At 41.5% G+C, this 12,003-nt stretch overlaps 2 protein-coding genes across 2 annotated transcripts; both read left to right on the forward strand.

Annotated features, from left to right (window-relative positions):
* The first annotated feature begins 1,438 nt into the window (after window positions 1–1,438).
* Window positions 1,439–5,709, forward strand: afg2b (AAA ATPase AFG2B). Its single transcript, XM_085357026.1, has 11 exons — window positions 1,439–1,485; window positions 1,674–2,274; window positions 2,402–2,587; window positions 2,708–2,992; window positions 3,218–3,403; window positions 3,674–3,832; window positions 3,935–4,144; window positions 4,243–4,470; window positions 5,040–5,174; window positions 5,329–5,454; window positions 5,572–5,709. The coding sequence occupies exons 2-11, from the start codon at window positions 1,681–1,683 to the stop codon at window positions 5,707–5,709; spliced, it is 2,247 nt and encodes a 748-aa protein (XP_085213152.1). The 5' UTR covers window positions 1,439–1,485; window positions 1,674–1,680.
* Window positions 5,710–6,104: 395 nt separating this feature from the next.
* On the forward strand, window positions 6,105–7,428 carry coxfa4l3 (cytochrome c oxidase associated subunit FA4L3). Its single transcript, XM_085357027.1, has 4 exons — window positions 6,105–6,253; window positions 6,360–6,448; window positions 6,602–6,662; window positions 6,972–7,428. Exons 1-4 carry the CDS (start codon window positions 6,215–6,217, stop codon window positions 7,038–7,040), a joined length of 258 nt encoding a protein of 85 aa, XP_085213153.1. The 5' UTR covers window positions 6,105–6,214; the 3' UTR covers window positions 7,041–7,428.
* The last annotated feature ends 4,575 nt before the right edge of the window (window positions 7,429–12,003 follow it).

A 12,003-nucleotide genomic window follows, 5' to 3' on the forward strand; every position in this document is an offset into this window, starting at 1 on the left:
AGTAAGAACAAACACTTTCAGTCTATCTTGGGCACAAGTAATTGGGGACTACCTGGTGTCGGTGTTGTTAATTAGGCCAGTGAGCATTTTCGTTTCTGCACACAAGGTGACGCCAGAGAGTCAGAGAACGCTGTCCCACCTGTAAATGGTTGGACGGCAAAAACTATTACTGCTCCCTCTCTTTGTTAGTCCCTGTCACGTGATAATGCAATCTTATCGGTTTATAAATTAATATTTACATTTATATTTACATAAAATCCCATAATTGCATTATAGATAGATAGATAGATAGATAGATAGATAGATAGATAGGAACAATTAATAATAATGGTAATTACGGGAATAAAATCATTATTATATTATATTATATTATATTATTCTTTTTTAATGTTTACTTGATATTTGAGGAATAACCTCAGTACAAAACATGTAGCCAAACATTTATTCACACAATAATAGGTCATTTTTAGCAGGTAGGGTTTTTAAAGTATCTTATCCATAGTTTTCTAATGATTGTTGTTTATGGCAAATTCTTTTTCACTTATTTTCATTCCAATCCTTAAACCTGACCATTTTCAGAGAAGTGTTTTTTGTTAAGCTAACCTAACTCTGACTTATGAATCATTCAAACATAAAAAGGCAAAAAAAGAAAAGAAAAAGCATAAAAAGGCACCTTACTCAAGAGATGAACCAGCGTTGTGCCTACACATTACAGACAATTTAGCAAAGAACCGATTTCAAATCTTTTCTTTGGAGAGTTTAGACCAGCAGCCTGTCACAAAACACATCATTTGTTCTCATTTGTTCGGTTGAATTTATGAATTAAAGCCAAAGATAACAAGTTTGGCAGGCATAAAATTAGATCGACAAGTGGAGAACAACAGAAGAAGTGACAGGCCTAAAAAGAACAAAAAAACAAATGCAGCAGACAAATTATATCTAAAAAATAATGTCCTTAAGAAACGGGGGGAAACAGCAAAGGCCTCACACAGGACGTGAGAGTTTCATGTGACCATTCAGTTGCTTGGACCTCTAAATTATTGAAGCAGTGTGCAGAACAAAAGGCAGCCAACATCCAAAGAAGAGCTTTGAATGTCTGTCTAGAAGCCTGGGGAACTATTCCTGAAGACTACGTAAAGAAATCACAAGAAAACCTGACTAAGATAGTTCAGACTGTGTTGAAGAATAAAGATTCCTAAACATTCCAAATATTGACTTTTATGTTCACGAAAATTGTAAAAACTGTCTTTGTCTTATATACTGTATTTCCTAGCAGAAGACTTTTACATAGTAAAGTATAGACGCGGAAGATTAGCGTCACCTCACGCAGGAGGCTGTTTTGGTTGGCCCTGTTATTTTAATGCCACATGGATTTTGTAAACAGTAAAGTAGGAGTTGATATGTTCTGTGTAGTATATAGTTGGTATTATCACCCATTTTATTTCTGATTGTTTGGCTGCTGTCGGCTGGTTTCAGCCGTTTCCGGTACTTAAACCTCTTTGGCTTAGACCCATCTTAATCAGAGTTTTGTCCATTTAGCGCCGCTAAAAGAAGCTCTAACGGCTAGCATGTAGCATGTAGCCTCGGTGAAGTTTTATGCTGCCTCTGAGTTTCTGCTTCGTCTCTCTGCTTCACTAACGTTACGTGCGTGTCTGTCTCTATTTCCCCATCAGGTGGAGTATGGAGCCTCTGAGGCTGCTTTCCGTGGATCCATCAGACCGGGGCTCTCAGAGATGCAGGCTTGGTCCGGGCATGATGTCGGCGCTGGGTGTGCACCTGGGCTCCCCTCTGCTGGTGTCTGTCTCCGGAGGAAGCTGCCTGTGCACTGCCTGGCCCCGGGCTGACTTGGCAGAGGGCTTCCTGCAGATGGACCTGAAATGTTTCTCCCCCAGTCTTCTCTCTGAGCTCCCCTCGCACCTGAGCCTGGACCCCGCTCAGCTCACACCTGTGGTCTGCTCCAAACTGAAAGGCGTCAGGATAACCGTGATAGTCCAGAGTGTCGATTTCAGGAAACGCACACCGCATCGCCTTGTTCATGAGCTCGTAAAAGACACGCTGAAAGGTGTTTGTGTCCATGATGGGTTTTTAATAAACCTGGAGGATTTCGACACAGAGATCAAATATGTTGTTATTGAAAGCATAAGTCCAGAGTCGGATAGTGCTGGATTCATCACCTCGAAGACTGCTGTTGAGATTGCTGGCGTCCAGACACTCCGACATTACAGGAGTCAGCTGCAGGAGCGGCACACGGTGCAGCTGGGGGGGCTGGAGGAGGTGAATCAATTTAAATGACACCTTACAGCATTTTCTTTCCCACTGTACAGCACCTAATGTGTGTGGGCTTTTTGATTGTTTGTTTGGTTTGTTTGTTTGTTTGTTTGTTTTTTTTACAACATTTTAGGTGTCTGCATCACTTAGAGAGATGCTGAAGCTGCCACTTCTCTATCCAAGCACACTGAGCTCTCTCGGTGTATCCTGTCCCAGAGGGGTGCTTCTGGTGGGGCCTCCAGGTGTAGGCAAAACCTTGCTGGTCCGCCAAGTGGTGGGTGAGGTGGGAGCCAGCTTGGTGGTGGTCAGAGGGCCAGAGGTAAAAAAGACGATACTAATCACACCTCATCATAATGTTGATGCCGTCTAATGTTCCTCGTAATACACGAAGCATTTTGCATGTAAATGCATTACCAGTAATTCTGAACAATAATTTCAGGTGGTGGGGGCTCGGCCGGGTGAGAGCGAGGAGACGCTGCGGGCCGTGTTCGAGCGTGCTCGATCGGCAGCAGATGAGGGTCCCTGTGTGCTGTTCTTAGACGAGCTGGACTCTCTGTGTCCGAGGAGAACCAGCTCGTCGGCACCGGAGAACCGGCTGGTTGCTCAGCTTCTCACACTCATGGACGGGATGAATCAGTCTGACCGCTTCCTCATCGTCGGAGCCACCAACCGGCCCGACAGCTTAGACCCAGCACTGCGCCGGCCAGGAAGATTTGACAGAGAGGTGCGTGTCCGCTCACTGTCACGGATCCAGTGTTTTTAATTTTTCTTGAGAAAGATGACATTTGATGACGTTTGTAATTCTTCAATTGGTTTCAGCTGGGTTTTTTTGATTATAAGGCAAGATGTACCTTTTTTACTTTTATATAAAATAAATGTCCAGGTCGGTGAGTTGGTGCAGATATGTGTACGTGAGTCGTTAGTCTCTGAGTGTTCGCCTTTCCCACAGATTATAATCGGAGCTCCAACCTTGCAGCAGAGAAAGGCCATCTTGTCTGTCCTGTGTGAGAGGATGCCTGTGTGTCCCAGTGTGAACCTGACAGCGCTTGCACAAACAACTACAGGCTACGTGGGAGCAGACCTCAGTGCCCTGTGCCGGGAGGCCGCCATGCACGCTATACGGGAAGACTCCAAAGTAACCACAGCGACCTGTCACAGCGAAACAAAACACTAGTTTTTGCTTTTTTGCTACAGGAACGACTCACTTTATTGCAAATTGTGCAGCTGTGTTGTAATTGTAAAGTCAAAGTTGAAGCCTGAATAAGAATCACATTTAGAAATTCATCTCAAAAGGCTCACAGTGAATGTGTTCTTTAGATGTGTGAAAGATTACATAAGAAATAATAGGGAGACTGAGTGGATGACAGCTGTAAAAACCTGTTGCTGTTTCTGTCACTGTCTGCAGTGTTCAGGGGAGCAGCTGGTGAGTATGAAGCACTTTCATGAGGCTTTGAAGTCGGTGCGTCCCTCTTGCCTTAGGAGCAGCATGGGCAGGACGGAGCTCTCTCCGGTGACCTGGGAGCAAATTGGAGGCCTGGATGACGTCAAACTCAAACTAAGACAGGTAGCTAATTGAGTGGCTTTGCTCAAAAATGCACATTTATGTATTCGGAGAAAAAACCTTATTACTGGAGGTTTGTTTTCCCTCATTGTCTCCACGTCAAAGAGCATCGAGTGGCCGATGGCGCACCCTGAAGCCTTTGTTCGTCTAGGTCTGTGTCAACCTCGAGGTGTGCTGCTGTACGGGCCTCCGGGATGCGCAAAGACGACGCTTGTCAAAGCTGCCGCTACTTCCTCCAACTGTGCCTTCCTGTCTGTCAGTGGCGCTGACCTCTACTCTCCCTACGTCGGAGATTCAGAGAAGGCTTTAGCTCAGGTTCTTCCTTTTTATAATCTCGAACAGATGAGCATTAATGATTGTGTCCTCCCTTGTGTTTCGTCCACTAAGCCCTGCGTCTGTCTGTCCCCATGCAGCTGTTTCATCAGGCCCGGGCCTGCGCTCCAAGCATCCTGTTCCTCGATGAGATTGACTCACTGATTGGCTCGCGGTCACACAGTCAAACACCAAACAGCGTACAGACTCGTCTTCTCTCTGTGCTCCTCAACGAGATGGATGGGATCGGCCTGAAGACTCATGAGAGGAGAGGGACGGAGAAGATCCTCCAGGCAGAGGGAGTCGAGGAGAGTCTCACACCTGAGCAGGTCAGCTTCTGGTTCTTCTCTTGAATTTCCAATTTGTTTTGTTTCATTTTGCTTTCGTGGCACACAGGTGAATGTAAAAATAGCACAGATTTTTTCAGGGGTAGACTTCAGATGTTTGGGGTTGACATCTATTGATCTTTGGCTTTACCCTTTTCCTATCGCCCCCAAAATTTCCACATTTGCTTGTAACAGCTGAATTTTTAAAAGTTTATTTTTTTTTTTTTAACCCTATTTTGAGGCAAACTCGTAAAGCTGATTCTGTATAAATGGTTTTTGCTGTTACAGCTTTCCAAAGTAACTGCCCTGAAGATCAGTCAACACTATCAGTCGGTTTCTTAATGAGTGAGGTAGATGTGTGGCGGTCATAATAAGAGCTTTTTGAATTCAGATACTAAAGGAAGTAACAAAGATGCGCTAAACGCTCCTTTATTACAGCTTTTAGCGGAGGACACACTGGAGCATCCTTTATGAAAGAGGACATAATACCATCCTGCAGTTCATTGTGACACACCATCCATCCATCTGTTCATAATTTAATCAACACTTTATGTGCTTTAACTGTTTGACAGTTGGACTGCCAGGAAGTGTGCAACAAAGATGTAATGGTTGTAGCCGCCACAAACAGACCTGACTGTTTAGACAGCGCCCTCCTCAGGCCCGGCAGACTTGATCACATCATTTATGTCCCACCACCAGACCATGAGGTAAAGGACTTCTCAAAACAGGACAAAATATATTACATATACCAGCAATGTTGTAAGAAAGACTTACAACATGAAGAGGTCATTTAAAATAAAGTAACCGCGCCTCTCCTGTCAGCGTATCTGTGTTTAATGACCCTCACTTTCTAATATTTAGGCTCGACTTGCTGTCCTGAAGGTGTGCACAAAGCGTATGCCTGTGGGTGCCGATGTGCGGCTGGAGGATCTCGCAGCAAAGACCGAGCTTTTCTCTGGAGCTGACCTGGAAAATCTTTGCAAAGAGGTGACATAAACTTATGAAATGAATTCTTAGACTTGTAAAATGTAAAATCCTTTCTTGGCGGATAGATTTGAAATAACTGAAAATATCTGTTTGTTTTGCTTTTGTTTTTTTCCTCAGGCTGCTCTTTTGGCATTGCTGGACGGGAACATGGAAGCCTCAGACATCAAACACACGCATTTCCTGCGATCCCTCAGCAAAATGAGCTCCTCTCTGACTGCACAGCAGATCCACAAATATGAAACTCCTCCCCGATGACACACATAATGTTTGACTGATCTTAAAATTGTATCATTACTCAAATATTGTTTTAAAATAAAATAAAAAATTCTAAAATTTGACACACTCTCTCTCTTTTAGTCATTTCAAATAACATCCTTTTTGAGATCGGCTCGAAACCCAACCACCAGTTACTGACCTTCACTTTTACAACATGGCCATGGGAGGGTGCTGCAGACTTAGAAAATATATTGATCATCATCTATAGATGGGTTAACCTCCAGTGGTGCATTTCAGTACAGGAAACTCTCTCTGTGTACGTGCTTATCACCTCGTACAACCTCTTGTCCCGCCTCCATCTCATGAGCTCACACCGTGTCGCACTTAAAAGGAGTTCCCAGCAGCAGGTAAACTGTCACAACATAGCTGCGTGTGAGACTGCTCCTCTTCAGTTTTGCAAGTGGATGCTTGAAGCCTTAGAATAACCACAGTTGAGTGGAAATACACTTAACTCCTCTTTGAGTGCTTAAAACCAATCAGAAAGATGTCTGGATTTTTCCAAATGTTGAGAAAAAGGAAGGAGGTAAGATCATCATCATCATTATTATTATTACTCTGTTGCGTTGAGTTATATCCTGTGTGGGGGGCATTGTGTGTTTTAATTTGTTGGATTGTTTTTTGTGCTGTAGCTCATCCCTCTGATAGGGTTTATGGCTTTTGCTGCAACAGGAGCCACCTCTGCATCGATCTACTTTCTGCTCACTAAACCTGACGTTATGTGAGTGTTACAAAGCTCTTTCTCCTTTATTAAAATAATGCATTTGTCTTATGTTTTTTTTAGATTCATTTGCACTTCTATCTTACTTTCACAGCTGCTTAAACTCTGTTGTGTACAAATACTTAAGAATGCATTTAAATTTACTGTTTATAGTTTGAATAAGACCAGCAACCCAGAGCCATGGGAGAGGCTGGACCCGTCAAAGCCCCAGAAGGTAATGTAATAACATTGCAGAGCACTTAATAATGTTTATATTCTGGCTAATAAGCCTTCCGGTTCTTATCAGCACCAAAATATAAGCAGACTCTCCTCCTGCAGCTTCAATCTGCTGAGTCATTGAGGAAAGAATTTTATCATTAACGCCGGTCATTAATGTCATCGAGAGAAAATAAATTACCACAAGTAATGGCACAGCCCCGGTGCGGCCACATCATTAAGTCTGTTCAGTGTAACACTTATAAATAGGTCAGACGAAGCCTCGTCATGTTTTTTTTTCTTTTAAATTTCTGGCATTTCATTGCAGCTCATCACCATCAATCAGCAGTGGAAGCCCGTGGAGGAGCTGGAGATCGTGAAGAGCCTCACAAAGTGAAAGAGCCCGGGTTTCTCCCGAGAGTCTGACGACACGCCTCCGCTCCCTCCCCCCCCATTAGTCTAACAGAATCGTTTCTGCACAAACTAGGACGCTTTGACACTCAGTGTGCGGAAATGCTTCTGCTCAACTGGTGGGGTTCACCCTGCTCTGTACTGACCTTTCTCAAGGACATCCATCACATCACACCACAATAGGCAAATATGGTAACTGACGACCGTGCAGCCTTTGAGTCCGAGGATGATAATGTTATCTTTCTCTGGGTCTCTGTCAGTATATATTATTACAGAAGTATATATCATTGAATTTATTTTACCAAGGTTGGTGGTCCACGTGTTCTTGCTGTAGATGTGAATGTACGATAGTGTTTTAATGGAAAAGACACAGAATGTTGATTTATTTTGTAATGTACTGTACAGTGATAATAAATTATTTTAAAAATTTTCTGTCCCAGTGCTGCTTTTGTGCTTTATTCAAACTAACGTATTTAAATGTGCTGTCTGCTATAAAACTATAAGCATCATTTAATTCTGAGAGTATGTTTGACCTAGAAATCCATTATGAAGTTAAATGTAGCCAAAAGAGATGCCACACATGGTTAGTTTTAAGCTCTTGTGCATTTTTCTTATAACAGCAGCTTCATGACATCAACGCTGCTGTTTTTCACACCAAACATGCCAACTCATCAAAACAGGAAGGGTGCAGGTGTTACTAATAAGCTTAACTAGCAATACGAGAACCCCGGGGCTAAAAGGCAGCTGAATGGAATTCAGTCTCATTATTCTAATGTGTTTGCACCTGATGTCCACATGCTATCTGTGACACGTCCTGTAAAATATCTCATTAAAAAGGCAGAACACCAAAAACGGTTCAAAACTCACCTTTACACTTTTTCAAGTGAACATAGGAAATTTAGGGCAATCAAAATAAAGGAAGTTCCCTCTTAACTGATGAGGGACATTTTCCAAAATAAACACACTGCTAAAAATAAACCTATTAGCTAATTTATAAAATTAGAGATGCAAGCAAATGGGTCACGGGAGCAGATCTGCACAGGCAGCAAGAAATTAGCCGGACAGCCAGGCTGGACCACAAAATCCACTGTTGAATTTTGAAAAGCTTTACTAAGATACTACGAATCGCTGTTGCACACAGCCTCTTTCACATAAGCTGGTTATCTTTTTCCAGCACACTGGTTATATAAGGAACATTCATTTGGGGGGTTTAAAGCTCCTCTTAGGCCTGTGTGTAATGAATTAAGAACAGAAAAAAAGGATGGCAACAGAGTCCCAATGGTGATGTATGCAATTTTCCATCCTCCCCCCTTCCCATTCCATCCCCACCGTTAACCTTGCAGCTCCATTCCAATGCTTCCCAGGTGTCACATGACCATTATACACAAAATCCAACAATGCTCAAGCAGAAAAGTAAATAGAGATAGAGGCTAATAATCTCAATATCTATGAAAATAATAACAAATAACAAATAAACAATGATATATATATATATATATATATATATATTACAGTATAATATTATAAAAAATAAATATAATATTATATAATATTATATATTATATCTTGTTGCTTTTAAGATAATTTGAATGTGGGTAATTTCATCTTATTTCAAAAGTTTTGCCAAATTCCAACAAGCACAGAGCCAGGTGCATGCTGATGGAGCATGTAGAGGTGACCAGCATCATGGTACCATTCTTTTAGCAGCTGTTGGTCAAACAAACAAGCCCCTATGGTAGTGCTTTGTGAGCACGGGGCAGGAAGACATGTCTGTATTTATTTTAAGCTAAGCTAAAGATATGATAGCCGAAGCTTCAAAGTGTGCAGGCGTGAAATAATACTCTGTTTAAAAAAAAAAAAAACATTTACGTGCTGGAATATTTTGACTAAGAATTGTTGATTTGGGGTTTTTTTCTCTGTATGGTGAAAATAATGCTGTGATGCTGACTAAGAGCAATGTACAGGTCTTCTTATTATCACACAGCTACATGAGCCCCTTCCTCTGTTTGGATGAGTGAATCCTTCCTGAAAGGATAGCCTTAAGAATATGTCATAAAAAAAATACTCCCTCACAAATAGTTGGATATGAAAGGAACAGGTGTAACTAGTAACAGTCAGTGGCTCTGTATTCAAGCATAACTGAAAAACATGCCAGCTTGGTACAATAGCAGCTTTTTGGGACATGGCGTGGTGCCATTATGGGCATTATTAGACCCACCTGTCGTTTTGCAGCAGTGACACGGAAGATTCCCTCAATTTCCTCAAGCAGCCACTGTCTAGGTTTTGATCATATTACATGATTTCATAACTAAACTGTTTGCCAAGCTTTGCCAAAGCTTGCATGCAATTGTATAGGTGTGTGTTTGGGTTTTTAAGCATTTGTCATCTGAGCAATTTTAATCCACAGCAACTGAGTAAACAATCTGCTGCACAAGACGCTCAGACTTAAAGTTCAGCATTAGACGGCTGTTTAGAATTGTTTAGGATGAACTTTTAGGATTCCATTTTGTTTTTTTCACCATCTAATCTCCACTCATCTGCTCCTTTTATGGCCGAGTGGGCATTCAGTGCTCCCATTGTGTTTCAGCATAACAGACAATCCTCTTAACACCCATACTGCATCTCATAAAAGAGCGATAACACCAGAAAGTGTCCGTCCTTTCAAGGCACCACGTGCCCTTCCACAGCCTGCTGAAACAGTGATGGTCCTTAAGGATGAGTCTTATGACTTATTAACCACTAAACAAAGAGAAAGTAAGCAGACGAGTAGTGGGTTTTGTTTCCTGGTCTGTCTGGGCTGCGCTTATTTTTCAGGAAGTTCATTTTCTGCTTGGTTTCAGTTACATGTTGAATTATTAACGCACATGTCGCACATCTTAAAAAACATTTCCTTCCTCTGTTTCTCTGATGCTACATGTGCCGTGAGAGGTGTATATATATATATATATACTACACATACTGTGGACAAGCGCCAACTTGCACTGAGGCTGCCGGCTACAAGTGCTCTCATGTCAAATATAGGCTACTACAGGGGCAGAGGTCACACACAACAGTCACAACATGCTTCTTTTATCAGGTAAGGGGAGCGCAGCTGAAAGCCTATTTAGGGGAACAATGACAGAAGAGGAAGGATATTTTGTGTCTCTGTGTGTTTGTGTGCGCGCTCGTACGTGGTGTTGGAATTTGTGTACGTGACTATGAAACACATCACGACACCACAAATCATGTGACGTCCAAGCAAAGCAGGTATTGTTTGCAGGGCACGTTAAAAAAAATAAGAGATGGAATTTCCTCCTCAGCTAACAGGGGTACAGCTTTAAGACTTAAAAAGTTACCTTCTGCCACTTGTTGTCTCTGAATTAGTATTTTTTTAAAATGCATGTGTGTGAGCTTGAGTGTGATATGCTGCGACTGTAGTAGTTGGTTGTAACAGGAGAGAGACAACAGCAGCGTTTTATGGCCCCCTAAAGTAAGGTAAGGCAGACAGGTACATGCTGTAAACAGTTCTTCCTTTGCCAGACTGCCTTTGGTTCACTGCTTCAGGGGTTTTTGATAAAGAAGCTGTTGCCTGGAAACTGGGGCACTCCTAGATTTTTTTGATATTGTCAGTACTTAACCTCTGATATGTCTACATTTTAAACATTAACTTTGCTCTGTGTATAAAAGCCTCTAACAATGACTCTTTTGATGCTCCATTGCATAATTATGAGTAATCTGGAGTATGTTTGTCTATTTAAAGCTAGATATTCACAAGCACACACTGTGTGTTGACATATTATAGGGTCCATTCAATAATACTTATTTATATTCTAGTTTTTCAGTTTCATTCTGTGAAGACAATAATGGCTCCGTGTAACAACAAGGCATTCATTCAACACCACTCTGCACTGTCATGCTGGTAAAGGAAGTTTTGCTGTATAAACAATAGATTCACCATCCACCTATCTGCTCATCCATCCAATTAAGGGTTGTGGGAGGGGGGTGTGGGGGTGGGCTGGAGCCTATCCCAGATGTCACTGTGAAAGAGGTGTGGCACAATGCGGACGGGTTTCTAGTCCATCACAGGGCTGTTCACCACAAGGAAACATATTCTTTCGTTGTTTTTAGAAGTGCACCACCTAGCGTTGAACAGTGAGTGTACACTTACTGGCCACTTTATTAGGTACACCTTGCTACTTGTTGTGTCAAAAAGTAATCGTCTGAAAAATTAATTTTTGAATTCCTGTGTGGGGTTTTTTAAATGTCTAATATCTTTATTTATATTGGTAAATAAATAAAGTATAATATTATACTGTAATAAACAGGATTCATGAAGAATGTATATAAAAAGAAAATTTTGCAAGTATCTTCACAACTCTGCGTTCTTGTAACTTATCAATCACTTAAGTTATCTTTATAAAACTTTTTGTTGTTATATGTGTTATATATTCTGCCCTCTTGGCCAGATCTCTCTTGAAAAAGACATTTTTTATGTCAATGAGACTTTTTACCTGGATAAATAAATAAAATGAAAGAGTCACTTTGTCAGAAACTGATTGCAGCTTCTACCCATGATAGGAATGTTCTTTCTGGTTCAACATGACTTAATATTATCATGAGAGTTATGTTTAGCATATTGTTTTTTTCACAGATTTTAGGCCATTTATTCATAGTCATTTATTACAGTTTCAATTCTCAAATCCCTTTTTTGGAACAACATCCAGGATGAACCTTCAGAGCAGCCTTAATTCTTCATGGCATAGTTTTAACAAGGTGCCCAAATTATTCCTCAACGAGTTTGGTACATAGTAGCATGACAGCACCACACAGTTGCTTCACACTTCCATGATAAGAACCTACCTGTTCCACCACATCTCAAAGGCACTCTATTGGCTTGAGATCTGGTGCTTGTGAAGCCATTGCTATGATCAAGAAACCAACTGGAGATGACTTGAGCATGGTGGAAGCAG

This window comes from Diplotaxodon limnothrissa, linkage group LG1 (genome assembly GCF_057381915.1).
Source record: "Diplotaxodon limnothrissa isolate DT_005_m linkage group LG1, D_limnothrissa_male_GT1.1, whole genome shotgun sequence".
NCBI lineage: Eukaryota > Metazoa > Chordata > Actinopteri > Cichliformes > Cichlidae > Diplotaxodon > Diplotaxodon limnothrissa.

What these genes read in the sequence shown, in the direction of transcription:
- coxfa4l3 (XM_085357027.1), top strand. Translation starts at nt 6,215, where the DNA reads ATGTCTGGATTTTTCCAAATGTTGAGAAAAAGGAAGGAG. An exon ending in CTCACTAAACCTGACGTTAT is followed by an intron (nt 6,449 to 6,601) that starts GTGAGTGTTACA and finishes TACTGTTTATAG; the next exon opens with TTTGAATAAGACCAGCAACC. An exon ending in ACCCGTCAAAGCCCCAGAAG is followed by an intron (nt 6,663 to 6,971) that starts GTAATGTAATAA and finishes ATTTCATTGCAG; the next exon opens with CTCATCACCATCAATCAGCA.
- afg2b (XM_085357026.1), top strand. Translation starts at nt 1,681, where the DNA reads ATGGAGCCTCTGAGGCTGCTTTCCGTGGATCCATCAGACCGGGGCTCT. An exon ending in AGAGTCTCACACCTGAGCAG is followed by an intron (nt 4,471 to 5,039) that starts GTCAGCTTCTGG and finishes ACTGTTTGACAG; the next exon opens with TTGGACTGCCAGGAAGTGTG. An exon ending in TGGAAAATCTTTGCAAAGAG is followed by an intron (nt 5,455 to 5,571) that starts GTGACATAAACT and finishes TTTTTTCCTCAG; the next exon opens with GCTGCTCTTTTGGCATTGCT.